This window comes from Semicossyphus pulcher, unplaced genomic scaffold (assembly GCF_022749685.1).
Source record: "Semicossyphus pulcher isolate SPU_LCO1_2020_fin unplaced genomic scaffold, fSemPul1.0.p SCAF_19, whole genome shotgun sequence".
NCBI lineage: Eukaryota > Metazoa > Chordata > Actinopteri > Labriformes > Labridae > Semicossyphus > Semicossyphus pulcher.
The window spans coordinates 830,382-848,509 of NW_027211692.1; the positions used below are offsets into that span (position 1 = coordinate 830,382).

The following is an 18,128-nucleotide window of genomic DNA, read 5'->3' on the forward strand; positions in this document are numbered from 1 at the left end:
TTTATATAGCACATTTCAGCAACAAGACAATTCAAAGTGATGTGTGTTACATGTGTTACATTTTGTTGAGTTTAAATGTTAATATTCCTTTAAGAAAACAAATACAAATGTCTGAATCCAGGGAATTAACTTTGACTCATATTTAACATATCTTAAAAAATAAGAAAATAATGTACAGGGTAAAACTGAGTTGATTTGTGAAAATCTTGAAATCCAAGCACTATAGAATTAGAGAAATAGATCAAAACCGCTAATTTCAATCACTGCTCTTACACTAAAATGACAAAACTCTTCAAGTCATTTGTGTTTGATATCATCACAATAAATAAAATAAGTTATGTTTAAAAAAGGGAAGATCTGGGAAGCTAAGATAAAGAAAGAAATTTCAACAGGCAATGTCAGACAGGCACAGGAAGGCTCTAATGCACTAATAGTAAAAAAGGAAATCTCTGTCAGTCAGTCACCAAACATCTTGTGCATCCCTGGGACATACCATTAGTCTGGTATCTGGTCTGGTATCTGGGACAGCTAAGTACAGAAACCTCACATTTTTCCACTTGATGTTTTCTTCATTGAGTAAAGTTTCATGTGCTCAACAGTAAAAATCAAATACCCATCCTTTTGCCCTTTAGTGGATCAGAAATACAGATACATCAATTTGAACAAATCAAAAGAAATACAGTAAGTATAAATGTTTTTATTTGTTGCAGAAGGTCTAAAGAATAATTATCATACACTCTCAACTGTTTAAGATAATATGTCAGAGAAACAGAGCAGTGCCTCAGCCAGTCCACCCTTGAGGTTCCTGCAGTAACAGCCTGTGAAGTATTTCCCATTTCTGCATCATAAACGGCTGTTCTTCTGAAACTATCAGATGGAGAAGGAGAACAAAGACAAACATCTAACTCCTGTAAGGAATTTATTTACAGAATACTCAGCCTTTTCCAGATAATATTGACTACATTAATATATCAACAATATGTTTGTTACATTTCCTTTATTATATGTACAACCACGAATCTATCAAAAAATATATAAATCTGGACAATAATATATTCCACTCTCTCTCTCGAATGTAATACGCCACATCGACAGCACAGATGATCAAATTGTAGTCGACAAAAATATTAGAAACAATGTTCAATAAATAGTGATTCAATCTGGCGTGAAAGTTAAACATATCTGGTTTCCTGCCTCTGAAAGGGCTCATGTCGTCCCCTCATTTTGAGCGCTTGTACTGATATTTATATCTTGTGTATTTTTTTTAGCTTTTGCAGAGGTTTCTAAAGGTTTTAGAGTTTTCTAACGGGATTGTGGTCTACTGGAGCTCCTGCAAGTCATGTCCAAGTTTAATAAGTCAGGAACTCAGGCCTTGGCCTCGGTGGGTTCATGGAAAGCTCATGTAGGTCTTGCAGGTATCATCGTGGCATTTCTATCACATTAAGTGCACCTGTAGAGCACCTGTTAGCCTTGTAGAGATCCAGTGGGGTCTTGGAGGTCTTGTAGCGCTCCAGCAGAGCTCACTTACGATGACTCTCAACTACACTAGATATTCTACAGGTGTAGAAGAATTCTTTCCGATGCAGTGCAGGTCATTTACATTCCCGTCTTGCAGCTCTTGTAGAGATCTCACACCTTGTAGATCTTGTGGGGCCACAACAGGAGCTCTTGTTGGATGCTTTTGGAGCAATCCTGAGAACATTTTGTGGAATGGGAAGAGGTTCATCACATGTCTTGCAGATCTTACTGGTCTAATAAAAGATTGGAAACAAGTTTGTGGTCTTGTAGACCTCTTTTAAAGTTCTTGAAAAACAAAAGAGATGTACATGGATGTTTTATACTAATCATATAGATAGCATGTAGTAGCAGAGGTCTTGTAGCTCTAGTTGAGATCTCCCAGATATATTGTAGGTCTTATGGATCTCTTGCAGGGATCTTTTACAGGCCTGGCTTGGTGCTGTATGTCTTTCCAGGTCCTGCAAACATCTTCTAGAATGTCAAAAGGTTCAAAGGCCTTTTGGATCTCATAGAGTTCTTAAAGTGGACGTGTTAGGATTCAACAAAACTATATCTTAAAAAAGAAGAGGAGTCATAGCTCCTTTAGACTTCCTGTAGTTTGTTCGAGGTTTGACCTTGTAGATCTTGCACAAATGTAGCAGAGCTCTTGTAGCTCTAAAAGAAACCTCACAGACATCTTGTGGATCTCTCGCAGTGATCTTGTAGGACTTTGAGAGGTTTAACAGAGCCCTTGTAGCTCTTGTAAAGGTTTACAAGTTTTATAGAAAATGTACAGGCAGACATCTGCTAGTAAGCCCGGCAATGGTTTACTGGATCTAGATCTTAGTGGTCTTTCAAAGTTCTTGTTGGCCTGTGTTTTGCCCTGTTCTGGCAGATCTAGTAGGGGTCTTGTAGATCCTTCAAACATTGTTGAAGAAGGAGCTCAGTCCAGCAGAAGTTGAGGTATTTGGAGGACAGTAGTGCTATATTTCAGCTGCTTCCAGGCATGTCGGGTTCTTCAGGGATTCCCCTCAGGTGTGGTGGAGGGGAGTCGCTCTGCGGCGGTGAGGATCTGGGAGCACGCTGTCTCAGGTCCTTAGACAGGACGTCCTTCTCATCAGGAATCACTGTTTTCCCCAAAGACTGGAAGCACAAAACACAACACAGGATCAAACCAAACTATAACTGAGACTATCTCTGCTAGTACACAGTGAGATGAACAAGAACAAACTAGAATAAAAACAGGACGACAAACTTTTTGTGACCATTTAAATTGAATGTGAAAAAAGTTTTGTGTTACCTGGTTTTCAGCCAGCGCCTCTTTAGCCATGTAGTGCTCCCTCTTCATCTTCATCTCCACCTCCTCAGGGATGTCGGGGACCATCAGGTCGATCAGACGGCTGACGAAGAAGACCACATGCTGAGGAAGAGAGAGAGAAAGATAATGGATCAGATCACAGCAGGAACAAGCTGGACCCCATTCTGCTCCCTCTGTCATCATCAACGGATCACCACTAAGAAGGATTCACAGAGAAGGTTTCATTTCTGTGTGTTTTTTTTTGTAAAAGTATAACGTCATCAAATTATTCTGATGTGGGAGAGACACTGACCTCAAACACGATGACAAAAGTGAGTCGGATGGCGAGGAGGTGGTAGTACTCAGGGAGGTATTCACCGTCTCCATCCCTGAGACCCCGATACCTGCAAACCACAGCAATGTTACAGCCAGGTGTGTTGGATTTAATGACTGTAGTTTCAGTGTTGTTGCCAACCTGCAGGATATGTGTTGGTGTTGCTGGCTGTAGTTGCGTGGTGATGTTGCCAGAGTAAAGTTGATGTAGCCGCTCAGAGTGCTGTCCCTGGTGTAACGATAGTACAGACGAGGCACGAAGGACGAGGTGAACGCTATGAGGAATGCCTACAGACACAGGTTGTGTGATTACACTTCTGATTTAAGTCACAAAATGTCAAATCCACAACAAAGATACAACAAAGTCTTACATTGCTGAGGACAGCTATGTGTGAGATGAACTGAAGGATGGAAAACCAGATGCCGATGTCCTGAGCGCGCTCCACCACAGGGCGGCGATATTCAGCCACAAACTTCTGAGCGTCCAAACGAACCTCCACCCAGTTATTTATAAGAGCAAAGAGCGGAGCGAGAGGACACGCCGCCACGAAGATGGTGATGAAGCCAAACTGAAGCACTGAGGAGAACCAAGAGAAACAACACTTCACTTCCCAGGATGCTTCAAGCCAGTGCTCTTTTCAGTATCCCATAACTCCACCACGGCCAATCACAACATAGAAAACATATCATCTCTGAGTTTACCACCGCTGGCAGGGCTTACCCATCTCCAGGTATTCACTGAAGAGGCCCTCACACACCAGCAGCTGGTAGTCTGCCTCCCAGGGAGAAACCAGCTCCTCTTCCTCCCCCTTCATCTCCCTCTGACTCTCCTCTCCTTCCTCCTTCTTCACCTCTCTCAGCCGAGGACTTATCTTCCTCTTCTGCCACCACGCTTTCAACTTCCTGCAAAATAACCAGGAGTCAAATCCTTCACCATGTGTTAATAAACAGTCCAACATCTGAGACCATTGCGCACATTTTTGTTTTGTTTCCTACGACTTACTATCACGTTATTACCTCAAGTTCTTCTTGTTTAGTGCATTTTATTCTCACTGATCTTACTGATCTCGTTCTCATGAGTTCTCTCGCTCGCACAAGATGCATCATGGTCTCGTTTTTTCTGTTAGTCAGGTCAAAAGTACTTCTCATGCACAAGTGATCTTACTCAGTTCTCACAAAATATCTTACATGTTAATATCATAATTGAAAAGTAATTTTCTGTGTTAGTGTTTGTTTTTACGGGCAGATGAACTCCTGGATGTTGTTGATCAGCTGTTTTCCCACCATGATGACCAGCAGCTCCTGAGCCAGTTCAATGAGACATCCTCCTGCTCCACACTTACACACAAACACAGCAGAAGACCTGTTTAATGCTCCCCTCCTGCCCTGCTTTGAAAGTCACATCGTTTTATAGTTAAAAGTAACAGGTCAGTGTAAAAGCCAGCTGGCAGTGATGAAGAGCTATGACATGCTGATGTCATTATCAGAATCATTTCCCTGATGTATTGATCTGTATTATGAGTGCATGTTTCCAGGTACACGATGTTTGGAGATCATTTTTCGTTCTCTGTTCTTTCCTGGTGAAAACATTCTTCACAGTCTTTCATCATCACCACCAGCTTCATCAGTACCACCACGTGACAGACTCACATCTTCATTACGAACTCCGAACAGAGTGTTGTAGTTTCCAGGATAACCGACAAACCTGCACAAACAGACGGTCAAACAGTAAAAAAGAAACAGTGAAGAAACAAAGGTCATAATAATAATAAGAGTGGGAAAGAGAAAAGGCCTCTGGCGATGAACCTGTGAGTCTTCCTCTGATTGGTTGGAGCAGTTCTCACCTGCCTTTGAAGAAGGCGATGTAAACTGGAGACGAGTAGAAGTTGACAAACTGGAAGATGAAAACTTTGAGGATGAACATGTCTTCATATTTAGTCTGAGTCCGATGCATCTCTGCCAGAAACACAAAGGGAGAAAACACACCTGACTGAACACACCCTGAATGCACCACATCCGATAATACCACCTGTACCAAGGACATTAACCCTCCTCTTTGAGGAGCAAAACATACTGCATGCTTTCTAGTCTTATACATTGGTGTCTTGAGTGTTTCTTTAAAACCTGAATAAGACATCAGATGAAACAAACTGAAATGTGACTAAATAACTTTTGTGAAGCGTCTGAGGCTAAAATCCAGGATGAAGAGGGTGAGGAGGAAGGTGTGACTCACCCCAGCGGGTGAGGATATGGGCCAGTGAAGTGTAAACTTTGGACAACATGAGGATGACCAACAGGTTCAACACAGATCCTGAAATACTGGCTAACCTCCCAGCCTGAACACACACACGCACACACACACACACACACACATGCACACGCACAATGTGAAGTCAGTAGGTTGTGGAGTCCCTCAGGGAAGTGTCCTGGAGCCTGTTTTCTTCCCTCATAGATTTAATCGTTGTTGTGTCGTACTCACAGAGATGCTGGCGAATCTGTTGCCGGACTTGTAGATGATGATTCTGAGGATGCTGCGATACAGAATGATGGCGATGAGGAACATCAGCACCACAATAACCTGCACGCAGGAAGTTCAACTTATTACTTTCAAAAGAAGTTTCACATCATGTGACATCATTTCAGTCACACACTATAATATTTCAGAAAGACAGGATGTCTTGCAGGGTCATTCTTTCCAAGACGACAACTTCATTCCTGTGGAGATTATTTCCCATCATGCTCCTGAAGCAGCTTTTGGCCACAGCTGCCCTTGTGTGTGCAGTGGTTGCTGTTAACTTCAGTGAATAATGTCAGCTGGGTTAGCTTTGCGAGCTAACAGGCTAATAGCAAAGTTCCTTTCTCCATATTTCAAGCACCCCCATTGGTTGTTGACAATGTACAAAGTATTTGTATCGGCCAAGACTCAAAACTCCCGCCAAAATGAAACATGCTTGATTTTATCAGATGTAAAGGTGTGAAATAGGTCGCCTTAAGTGACCACCTCATACCAAACCATGAAGACGACGGCAACTCTGAATTTCTGTGACACTGACACTGCCTGAGAAGTTGTTTGATGTTAGGCTGATAATCCTGAATCCTCCTCAACACCTACTTCAATTTGATGTTTTATACGACTGACTTTTTGAACGATATTCAAAAGAAAAGGCCGTAATGTTAAGATTAGACGGTGGCTCAGTCTGGAGGGACTCGGCTTGGGAACCGGAGAGTGGCCGGCTCAAGTCCCGGCATGGCCCAAACGTGGAATTGGGGCTGGAGACGTGCCAGCTCCTTTCCTGGTCACAGTGTCCTTGAACATGCACCAAATCCCCCACCGCTCGGGGCGCATGTCCATGTGCAGCCCCCCACTCTGACATCTCTCCAGGAGTCCTGTTTGTGCATGTGTGTATTTCAGGCCTTTGTGTGTGTGTGTAGTACGTTGTACTAACAGAGTGAAAACATTGAATTTCCCTTCAGGTGTTAGTAAAGTATCTCTCACCTCCCTCTGTCTTTTGCTCTTGTAATGCAACAAAACTTGGCAGATTATATCCTTACTAAAATCTTAAAGAATAGATCCTTGATATCAGACGGCCTCTCATTTCTAGCCAGGGAATGTCAATTTTTCTGAACTGTAATACTGAAATATATGTATCAGCTGTAATGTTTACAAAAATGATGGGTCAAAGGTCAGGAGACTCACCATAACGAGGATGACCATGCAGCCGGTCAGGGTTCTGTTGAATCGCTTGTTCTCAGGAAAGTAAGGTTCCTCTGCTCCCGTCACCGGGTTCCTCATGGTCATCGGCGCCATTGCTGTGAACTCTGGACGAGGTCGCTCCTGTGGAGGACATGAACTCATCAGTTATGTTTTTGCATGATATATGAATCATTAGTACAACACAACCTCACTTAGCCTAAATATTCATAACGTGGTACCTCGATGTCCTGGAATTCCGCACAGTCCCAGCGGTGAGACAGAGCTGAACAGGTTCTCTTCCAGTACTCCAGGAAGGTGACGGCCCACAGCGACATGAAGACACTAAGAAACACTGTTCCTCCATTGTCAAACAGGAGACCCGCCTGCAGAGAGAGACAGGCGAATAACGAAACACAGCACTCACACTCGTTCAAGTGAGGTCAGTGCTTAGAGCAACAGACCTCTGCCAAGTCAGAGGGCTTCAAACAGGAAGTGGAGGGTCACCCATCGAACAAGTTGACCCAGTCTTACAGTGACCAGACGAAAAAGCTGCATGAGGTCTAAACTGTGTTCAGACAAAAGCAAAGCAAACTTTCACCTCAGCCACGTTCAGCCACAGAGTCACTGGTATTCATGTGCTTTGGTTTGAAACAACCAACGAATATTCGCTCTGCCAGAGAAGTCACAAAACCAGTTCAGTGATGATCTCAGTTCTGAACATGACTGGACTGGCTGTGAGAGGAAGGGGACAAAATGTTCAGAGGAAAGTCCAGACCCCACCCCCATCCCACGGACCAATCACTGAGTGACGTGTGTGTGATGTCAGGGCTCTACCTTATAGGTGACACAGATGCTGGAGTAGTTCCAGTAGGTGCAGATGTTACAGAGAGGACACATGACGAAGTTGTTTCTACTGTCACACACCTCCATCCTACACACACACAGACACACACACACACACACACAGAGTTCACTTGTGTAAACGATCTGTATGGAACATCACTATTATACCATGTGCAGATAAAGCTGAGTGTCGTCAGCGTATCAGCAGAGAGAAACGAAGGAAGCTAACGTTTACAAACACCCCTTCAAAGTAAGAGCCCAACAGAGTTTTTACTTACGCTGGAACATCCGTGGCCATGAGCCAAAACCCGACAAAGAAGATCACCGTTCCAACGAGGGACGCCGGCACCAGCCAGCCAGTGTAGAAACCTGCAGTCAGACACACTTTCTGTTGTAACAAGAGAGTTGTCAGCAGTTAGTTAGTTAGTTAGTTAGTAGTTTGCTAGTTACCTAGCCAGGCAAAGTACAGTGCTATCTTCTCTCCGAAGTAGGCCCTGATGTGATCCAGAGGCTGGTAGCGTCTCCAGCAGGACCACTTGGCCCAGTATGTGAACAGGATCTGTCTCAGACCTAAAGACTGGGGGGGCACAGGGGGGGTCGGCAGCTGGAAATCACCCTGCAGACACAGGACAAAGTAGAACAAGTGAAATAAACTTGTGTAACATTTTACATCTAAACTTTGTGTGCTTTGTTGAGTCTAAATAATGATGGAAACATGGATCAAAGGTGCCTCAGTGGAATCTCAGGTTCTGGGTTTAGTTCACCTCATGCAGCGGGTAGGCAGCCGTGAAGACCTGTTCACTCAGGAGTCGGTCAATTCCCACTTCCCCCTTTTTCACCGTGCCATACGGAGTCCTGGCCAGGATCTCGTACAGCTGCAGGGACAGGAGAAACCGTCACTGCACCCATCTTTTTCAGAGCCTGATGTCACTTCCTGTCTAACAGTTGGACCACTAGCCTCTGTGACCCAATCTAATCTTTAATTGAAGGCTTCTTTTCATTAGTGTGTGTCAGAGTGCGTGTGTGTGGGTGTGTGGGTGTGTGTGAGAAGATTGATAGTTTGGTCTCTGTGTATTTGTAGCTGTGTGTATTTGAGGATGTGTGTGTGCTTTGATGGTGTTTGTTGAGGAGGCGTTGCCACTTGAAGCATCCGTCTGATGACTGAAACATCCTGGAATCTGAGAGGTCAGCGGGTCTGCACGTATGAACCAATCAGAGGAGTCTGTGAGTGCCACGCCTCAATCCAGACTATAAACCCTGTTCAGTCTAAACCTAGTGTGATTTCTGCAGCTCACAGTGAGTCCACATTACTGCCACCAAGTCCACAGACACTTGCACATGGTAAATATCTGCTCGTCATTATTGTTATTTATCTTTTTATTGGAAGGTGTGTTTTGGATTTCTGAGAGAGCGCCGTCTTGCTCGTAGTGGCAGCGCACACATGTCCCAGGATGCACTGGGTGAGGAAACCTCTGAGCCAGGAGAGTTTATTTGAACACAGAACCTCTGTTTGTTCTCTGGGTGTGTGGGCTAACACAGCTGACATGAACACAAGAGATGCTGCCATGATCTGTTTGTGTCATTTTGTAACTTTATTGTTCTAAATGGTTACTTTGGATCCAACACAATATTTGTTTAACACACAACAACATAAACACACTAACTAATCAATTCAACAGCAGAGCAGCAGCTCCTGTGTCCTGTGAGGTTAAATCACTTCCATCAAGGATTATGTTGCAGCCATGACAGCCTGTTTCACGGCTGCAGGATGAACACATCTACTGGAGACACTCACACACTGTTTGTACCTGTTTGTCATTTAGAGCCCAAAATATGTAAAAATAAGTGTGAGGTTAAAAAACACCGGTCTAACGGTTGCATCTGTACTCACCACCTGGTGTCTCTGAGTCGTCTTGAAGAAGTTCTCCTTGTCGTCGCTGCCCAGAAACCTGCAGACAAAACAGAGTCTGGTGTCTGTACACTTTGACTGCTTTCAGCACGTCACACAACATCCACATGTTGTTTCCCTGCTCTTATTTATTATTATCTAACTGAGACAATTCCTTTATGTGCTCAAATTTTACACTTTAAATGGCTTCAAATTAAGTACGGTGGCCGGCAAGGGCAAACGTGCTGCAACAGCCAAAATGATTTCGATTAGAAGAAACGAGCTGCAAGTTCAGAAACGATGTAAATTCAAAAACACAAGCAAAAGTCCAAAACAAATGCAACGACGGAAACGCGCTGCAAATGAAAAAACCTGCTGCAAAAAGCCAAAACAAATACATTAACATCAAACGTGCTGCAAATACAGAAACGATGCAAAGTCAGAAACACACAAACCCAGAAAACACATGCAAAAGAAAAACGCTGCAAATACAGTCCTCACAACAGAAGTGCTCCAGGCCTGTAGGGGGCGCTCGGTTATTAACGGGAGAGAGGGGGAGACGAGACAGTGAATTTATTACTTCTCAGACTTTCTAATGTTAGACGCTGCTGGAGCGGAGCGTCTCTGTTGGTCATGTACTACTGACAACTTTAAAACATGAGCAAAGAATTCACAACGTTTGTTGAGACACGGCTCCTGATCAACTGATAGCTTTGCTAAAGTAACCGCTGCTAATTGTAGCTTCTGTTAGCCGTGCAGCTAGCGGTTCTACCTTCAAAAGGTAGTCGGGTGTTTGGGGTTATCTCGTCCGCAGCGGAAGCTACGGCATACGGCAATATTTCCTCGCATTTCATTCATGAAGTTAATTTATCTGACCTAACTGTGGATCCTGTATACAACTGAAATCATGTGTATCATTGTTAGTGTGTAAGAGGTACTACATGTTGTTGTTACATTATCAGCGTTCCTCTCTTGCCTTATTTGCAGCAGCAGTGTTGGTTTTCACCGTAATAACTTTTTACATATTTATCTTCCCTTTAAACAATTTGACGCCGAGCCGGACAGAGTAATCATAAAGAACTGCTAGCTGTACGGCTAACTGAAGCTACAATTAGCAGCGGTTACTTTAGCAAAGCTATCAGTTGATCAGGAGCCGTGTCTCAACAAAAGTTGTGAATTCTTTGCTCATGTTTTAAAGTTGTCAGTCGTACATGATCAACAGAGACGCTCCGCTCCAGCAGCGTCTAACTTTAGAAAGTGTTAGAAGTAATCATAGACTGTATAAAAAGATATATATATCTGTCTCATCTCCCTCTCTCTCCCATTAATAATAAACCTGTCACAGTGAGCGCCCCCTACAGGCCTGGAGCACTTCTGTTGTGAGGGCTGTATTTGCAGCATTTTTCTTTTGCATGTGTTTTCTGGGTTTGTGTGTTTCTGACTTTGCATCGTTTCTGTATTTGCAGCACGTTTGATGTTAAAGTATTTGTTTTGGCTTTTTGCAGCAGGTTTTTTTTTTTGCAGCGCGTTTCCGTCGTTGCATTTGTTTTGGACTTTTGCTTGTGTTTCTTCATTTACATTGTTTCTCAATTTGCAGCTCGTTTCTTCTAGTCAAAATCGTTTGGGCTGTTGCAGCGCGTTTGCCCTTGCCGGCCACCGTATTTCAGCCACCACCCTTTGAACTAAAAGGTAAAAGACATCTTCAAATCACAGTTGATTCACTTTTTACTCCAGCTGAAACTTCAGCTTCACTCAGTTTTCACGCATTAAGTTCTTTCATTATTCTGCCAACTTTACATATTTACAACATTTAATCTTCATTTGTTTGAAGATTTGAATCCGTCTTCCTTTGTTTAAAGAAGAGTTTTGTAGTAAAACATATTTATATTTCTTAAAGTAAGGTATAATAATAAACAGATTAAACTAAAGTATACTTGAAACTCATCAAAGCTGTTGATCTGTAATCTTAACAATAAACTTTTTAGTGATGAAATTAAACAGTCAATATCTAATGTTGTCACCTCTGCAGCTTGTTGGTCCTGAACTGACAGGTGTAGTAGTCAGGTGGGGGGTTGGGGACGTCCTGAGACAGAGGACTGTGGAGGGACAGCCGGGACAGAAACTGCTCAGACCAGTTAACTATCGGAACGGTGACAACCTGCAGGAGGACAGCACATAGTGAGGACACGGTGAGGACACAGTGAGGACGCGGTGAGGACACAGTGAGGACACAGTGAGGACACAGTGAGGATGCAGTGAGGACGCAGTGAGGACGCAGTGAGGACACACTGCAGAGTGTTGGATTCCACTGACGTGCTGACATTGTATTTAAAAAGGTCAAACCAAACTCCATTCAAAAAACGAGCTGAAACAGAACACCTGTAGAGGTGAAATTAACCACACTATGTGCACCTCTGTGTGACGGTGTTTGGTTTTCTGATGTATCTGGGAGGGCAAATACCACAGGTTGTGTTTAACAAATGCAAATAAACACAAAGGTCCCGCAGTTAAACTTGTGAGTAACAGGAAGCAAATAATTTGCTCCACTTTTGGTCTGAACAGCTGTAGACACTTTGTATTGTCGCAGGGTGGCTATGTATTCCTTGTGACAACACCGTGCATAACATTCAATCTACCTCCACCTTCAATTGGAAGCATCCGTTAACATAGATCATGATGGATTTATTTGAACACTTTGTTTCAACCATGAACAGACTTTGATGAGAATCTAGAGAAATAGTAACAGATAAAAGGACGAGACGTCTAAGGTGGGCGAGGAGGTGAAGGAGGTGGTTTACCTGCAGAGGGGCTCTCAGACTGATCTCCTCAGCATAGTAACACAGGACGCTCCATGGAGCGCTGAGGAGGACAAAACAGATCCTTGTCTTCGTCTGAAGGACCTCCTTCTGTGAAGACGAACAGAAACTGGTTTAAATCTTCTAAATTGGTCACTTTTCATCCTTAACTGCTCATGTTAGCTGTTAGGGAGTTCCACAAGGTTCAACTCTGGATCCCCTCCTCTTCTCTCTTTATATACTTTCAACCAATCCCCAGTGGTGGGAAGTAACTCAACTACTTTACTTAAAAAAACTATTCAGGATTCTTTTAAACCTACGTCCAATTTTATTTTATTTATTTACTTTTGTACATATTTTGGGGCCTAAATGACTAATAGCCACAAAAAGTTTTGGAAGTAAATTGCTTCAGCATGTCTGCAACATAATCCTTGATGGGTCAAAGGTCGTCCACTAAAAGTTCTTGTTGTTTCCACTGACAGGCTCAGATTGTTATTCTAAGTGTGTGACAACATGACAGAAAGGATCCCTACAGAGATAGACCTTTTTGTTACAGAGGAAGATGATTGTTTTAACCACACACAGACGTTACATCGCTCTCTGCACACACACCGGACCTTTCTGCCTGACAGAACACAGGAGCTGCTGCTCTAACGCTGCCTGAATTGGTCGGTGTTTTGGTGTTTGGGGCCGTTTTGCTGGATGATGAGTATTTCCTGTCTTGATACTTGAATTCTTCTGATATAAGACTTATTATAGATATAGATCTATAAATATTATTATATATATTTATAGATATTAAGACACATTATGTTTAGTGGTATTTATATGTTTACTCAGGTAAATGATGTGAATACTTTCTTGAGCAGTGATGTCTTGTGACAGATGATTTTAACAACAGAAGAAAGAACTGATCAGTTTCAGTCGTCACTGATCAAACACACTGGTGTTTGTTTCAGAGGTTCAGCTGTGTTTGTTTAACTCACCTGTTCCAGCAGCAGTCCAGACTGTTTCAGCTTGTTCAGAAACTTCTCCCTCCACTTCCTTTGGTCTTGACTAACACCTGTACCCTCCTCATCCTGTAAGCTTCTAGGCTCCTCCCACACCAACACGAAATCTGACCAACAGGACATCAGATTTAAACCAGCACTGACGTGGTCTCATCACTGCTGATACGAACTAAGAAACAATCTCCAAGCCTAAGTGGAAGTCCCAAAAGCTGCAGTTCCTCTAGTGTCCACTTGAGGCTGGCTCCAAAAGTGAGTCGATCCCCATAGAGCCCCACGTTAAAATGTCCAACCTGAATTCAAAGGGAGAATAACTGCAGCCTCTCTCTGTGAGAGTCATTTAAATATCTACAGTGACACAGATCTGTGGAACACAGATCTACATGAAGCTTACGGCTAACATTTATCTTCCAGCAGGCTGAATATAGCGCCACCAGCAGGCCAAACGTCCCACTTACATTGCCAAACATTCCCCCAAGAGGAGATGTGTACACACAACCGCCACCACCAGGAAAAAACATTAGTGTTCTAATGTAAATGACTCGAGCCGCAAAGGACCATTGTTAACTATTCTGATTAATGTGCCTGATTATTTTCTCCTTTAACCGATTGGTTAAACAAAAACTGCGACAAAGTCAGAGATTACGTCTTTAAATATCCGACAGTCAAACAGATTCACAAGTTAAAAGGCTGTTTTGGCATCTTTACTCAATAATGACTTTAACCATTAATGGATTTCAGTGGCCATTTCATTTCAGGGTGATCAACTCATTCTAAATGATAACATGTGAGACTTTCAGTTCAAACTAACAGCAGAGACCGACGACACTGAGCTGCTGTCTTACTGAAGACTCACAGGAATAAGTTTGTTCACAGAAAGCCTGCTCGTCTTCTCAGCTAATATTGACTCAGCAAAGCGTTTGGTTTACTCACCGACTCGACTCGATCCGTCGGTGAACACATTCCTGTCCCGGGGCTGAACAGGTGCATCCTGGAAAATAATAGCAGTCATTATCATCGAGCACAGGTAAAAATAATCCAACCTTCACAAAATCAAGAGACATTCAGGTTCTACCTCAGACTGGACTGGATTGAGATGTTCACCAGCTGGTCTCTAACCTGTTCTTCGGTACTTACTGACAGTTTCATCAAAATAAGTACCTGATGATGTATTCAGAACAGCACCAAAGTTAAATATGGAACGCTGTACGTGTCATAACCTGCGTCATGGTCACCATCTTGGCTACATAGCAGAAGGGTCGGACGTTTTGTCGGGGCAGATATCTGCAGCATAGTCCGAGATAAGTCACCTTCATTTGTATTCATGTTAATAAAACTGAAAAGAAAAGTTTTCTCATCAAAGTTTCTGAATTGAGACAAAGCAGGTGTCTGTCAGCTCTCAGCGGCTCAGACGGAGCGAGTGGCCTTTTTCGGCTTTTCAACGGACTGCAGGAACTATTTCCCTGTTTTGAGGGCCCCAGCCATTTTCCTGGTTTGGCACTGCACAAATTGGGAACGGTAGTCGATCTTGGAACACTTTTTGGAGGACTTTTTAAGCTTCTACTACAGAGTAGGTTCTCTCCCAGCACAAGAGGAACCTTTAGTGAGGAAATGTACATTGTGGGTCGAACATATAAGCAAAGGCAGCTGTGGAAACCACCATCGTTAACCACCGTTGTAACAGCTCATGACGGACCAAAACAGAGCAACAGTGAAGTGTGAATTCACACCTCTCCTCTCTCACTACATTGTGGCTCTGCCGGAGCTCCCGGGCTCTCCAGCTCCACGATATTGGAACAAACACACAGCTCCTCCATCTTGTTGCTGTTTGTGGTGTTGCTACACCAACCGCCAGACACCTGAAGTAACTACAGCGTTTGATGTTGGTGTAAACAGAAAAAAAGCCCATGAAGATCATTTTTAAGGAGGTCAGCAGGACTGTTTGGTCTGAAAACACCTCACGGAGTGAAGCAGAAGAGTGAAATATTAGCTGGATGGATAAACAAAGAGCTGAAACTCACTTTAAATCTGAGAGGAGCTTCTTGTTCAGCTGCTAATTCACCAGCAGAGAGCTAACTTTAGCTGTCTTTTCAGCCGGCTCTCACATGTGAAGTCCGGAGCAGAAACAACACTCTTAATGATCTTTGATTGATGCTTGATGAATGACGTGGTTTTCTTTCCCTTCATCTCCACTGTTTGTTGGCCGCTGGCCGCTGAATGTGAGTTAACGCCTTGTTCGGGTAATGAGCGCAGATCTGACTCTTCCTGCTGTTTCATGTCTCCACTGTTCTTAATGAGACTGAAAACAGTGTAGAGAGGAGGAGGAGGAGAACAAACATCTATTGTTCTCTCATGTTCTCTACTGCTCCGTCACTCAGTCAGTGTTAAACAGGAGTGGAGCCGCTCCGTCTCATTACATATCACACTTCCTGTTTCCTGCTGGAGCCACACAAAAACTAACACACGTTGAGTTTCACTAAAAAGCAGCTGAAAGTCTGGACTCGCATTCAGGAGTTGTTGGAGTTGCAGGAGTCAGAGTTGTAGTTTTAGTAGGCTAGCAGTTTCCACCTCTTAACAGTCTTTGTGCTAAGCTATGCAAACGTTTAGCTTCCACTGAGAATGTGCCTTTTGTATTTTTCTTGTTGTTTTTTATTCTGTAATTTAAACATAATATGTGTAAAGCCGTTTTGAGTGTTCTATGTCTGAGCATATTTATGTGACTACTTTTAGCCCTGTGAGGTACATCGTTAGACCAAGGATCCATCTTTAACTCACGCCAGTTTGGCAAAGCTTTAAGACTACATTTAAAAGTTCTGAGATACGGATGGTTTAGTTCGTCATATTGACTTCATGTTGATTTCAGGAAGGAAGTGGAAGGAAATATCAGCGAATAGAGAAGAGTAAATTTGAAAGATCCAAATAATGAATAATAGTAAAACTTTGGGGGGATTGACTCGTCACTTTACTTAATGTAAACAACTGACTATGGCTACTCTCAGTTCATGTAAGATGAGCTTCAATATTTCGTTGTGATCACAAGAAGTTGCTTCAGGGTGGAATAACTTTTACGAAGGACTATATTTCTTGTGGTTTTCTTTTACAATTTCAATTCTGTATCTGCGGTCATGAGTTGAGTTTCTTGACCACCAATAAGAGAATGTTTTAAATGGTAAGACGCTCCTTTGAGTCTTGATACGTTTGAATGACAAGAAAAGAGGCACCAGGACGCTTCCCTGAGGAACTCCACGTTGTTGATCTCATGTTTCTATAAACCTCCTTTTTTTCTGTCAGACTTTTTATCTTTCCATCGGCCAATCACACACAGCTGTTACCATGGTGGTGGTGATGCTGCCGTAGTTTTCCTCTGGCTTGTTCTCCATGGCGATGAGCGTGGCGCTGTCCTCCCTCTGCTCCCCTCTCTTCCTCATCTTTCCCCACCTCTCTCCTCCTCCTCCTCCTTCCACAGATCCAGTAAACACAGATACATGTTCATTGTTTAAAACATGGGCCCAATTTTTTTAATAGACTTTCTGGGTGTAGTAGATCCAAAAATATTGATTCAGCCAGCAGCCATGAAACAGACTGTAAGAGCTGTGAGGTCATCTTTAAGGACAAATGCACCTGATCAGTATTGTCATTCATACCTGAAATCCCTCTTAAAATGATGTCATCCATCAGTCAAGAACATTTAAAAACTGAGAGTGACGACGTGTCAACATGTCAAATTGTACTTTGAATCCCTTTAATGTTTAATTTCTCCCATCACAGTTTATATTCGTTCATCATACATCCACAAACTGCAAACAGCAGAAAAACAGCAACAATAAAAGCATCGGTCTCCTTCTTGTGGTGGAATTTAAGAACCATCATGTTTCTTTGTCTGCATGTCGACAGATTTTAATGAGATTATTTTTTCATTTAAATTACAGGACAGGAAATGTATTCAACTGTCGTCTGTGTCAGAACATTTTGTCCTCAGTGGTAAAATAACGGCTCACATTCACATTAACTTAAAAGTACCACGCTGTGAAAATACATGGAATCTAAACATTATTAAAGTAATGTCAGTTCATTTCATGAGCTAAAAAACAGCCCTGCCTTCAGCTGAATCACAATGCATTTTTTAATAGTTAATAATAACTTAAACAGCTGAATTAAAATCAGTCTGAAATGACAGATTTCTGCCTTCAAAGGGGAACAATGAGTATAATGATCATTAACATATATATGAGGGTTCATACTCATAAAAACATCCTGTTTAAATTGACACAGTTTCCAGAAGACGCAAGTTATTGATCAACCGACAGACTAGAATTTCCTTTGGGGTAAATAACACCTTATCTTATCTTAATTAAGCAGTTACATGTTAACAGCCTGTCTAGCGCTGAGTCTCTGGAGCAGTCAGACTTACCTGTGCGTACAGTCGGTCCTGGGTTCAGGTGAGCCTCAGGAGCAGAGCAGCTGTCTGTGTGTGTGTATATCTGTGAGTGTGTGTTCAGCTTCCAGCTGTAGGCTGAGACTGATTGTAAGCCCCGCCCCTCTCATTAACCCCGCCCCTCTTGACTCACGGACCTGCAAACTCTGGGTTCATCAGCTGCACAGGACTCGGAGCTTTACTTCAGTAAAAGAGTAAAAATACTGTGTAGAAATATGCTGTTGAAGTAGAGCTAAGTATGAGCAATCAAACACACGTAAAGTTAACAGTTAAAGTCCTCCTCATACGGATTAATATTTATTTGATTGAATTATAATGAATCTGTTCATGGCTGTAATG

At 42.7% G+C, this 18,128-nt stretch overlaps 1 protein-coding gene across 1 annotated transcript; it reads right to left on the minus strand.

Annotated features, from left to right (window-relative positions):
• Nucleotides 1–681: 681 nt before the first annotated feature.
• On the minus strand, nucleotides 682–17,826 carry ano7 (anoctamin 7). The gene is made up of 24 exons (XM_069668781.1): nucleotides 17,766–17,826; nucleotides 16,687–16,811; nucleotides 14,288–14,345; nucleotides 13,334–13,464; nucleotides 12,351–12,458; nucleotides 11,574–11,710; nucleotides 9,556–9,613; nucleotides 8,429–8,539; nucleotides 8,115–8,280; nucleotides 7,943–8,033; nucleotides 7,656–7,752; nucleotides 7,061–7,204; nucleotides 6,825–6,962; nucleotides 5,607–5,705; nucleotides 5,361–5,463; nucleotides 4,972–5,083; nucleotides 4,778–4,832; nucleotides 4,368–4,465; nucleotides 3,849–4,030; nucleotides 3,499–3,704; nucleotides 3,270–3,415; nucleotides 3,108–3,198; nucleotides 2,798–2,917; nucleotides 682–2,640 (listed from the first exon to the last, which is right to left on the minus strand). The coding sequence occupies exons 2-24, from the start codon at nucleotides 16,780–16,782 to the stop codon at nucleotides 2,488–2,490; spliced, it is 2,700 nt and encodes an 899-aa protein (XP_069524882.1). The 5' UTR covers nucleotides 16,783–16,811; nucleotides 17,766–17,826; the 3' UTR covers nucleotides 682–2,487.
• Between the last annotated feature and the right edge of the window lie 302 nt (nucleotides 17,827–18,128).

Coding starts and splice junctions, on each gene's coding strand:
- ano7 (XM_069668781.1), bottom strand. CDS start 16,782: ATGAGGAAGAGAGGGGAGCAGAGGGAGGACAGCGCCACGCTCATCGCC. Junction 6,963..7,060: donor CGGAATTCCAGGACATCGAG/GTACCACGTTAT, acceptor TGTCCTCCACAG/GAGCGACCTCGTCCAGAGTT. Junction 4,466..4,777: donor TCGGAGTTCGTAATGAAGAT/GTGAGTCTGTCA, acceptor TTTGTGTGTAAG/TGTGGAGCAGGAGGATGTCT.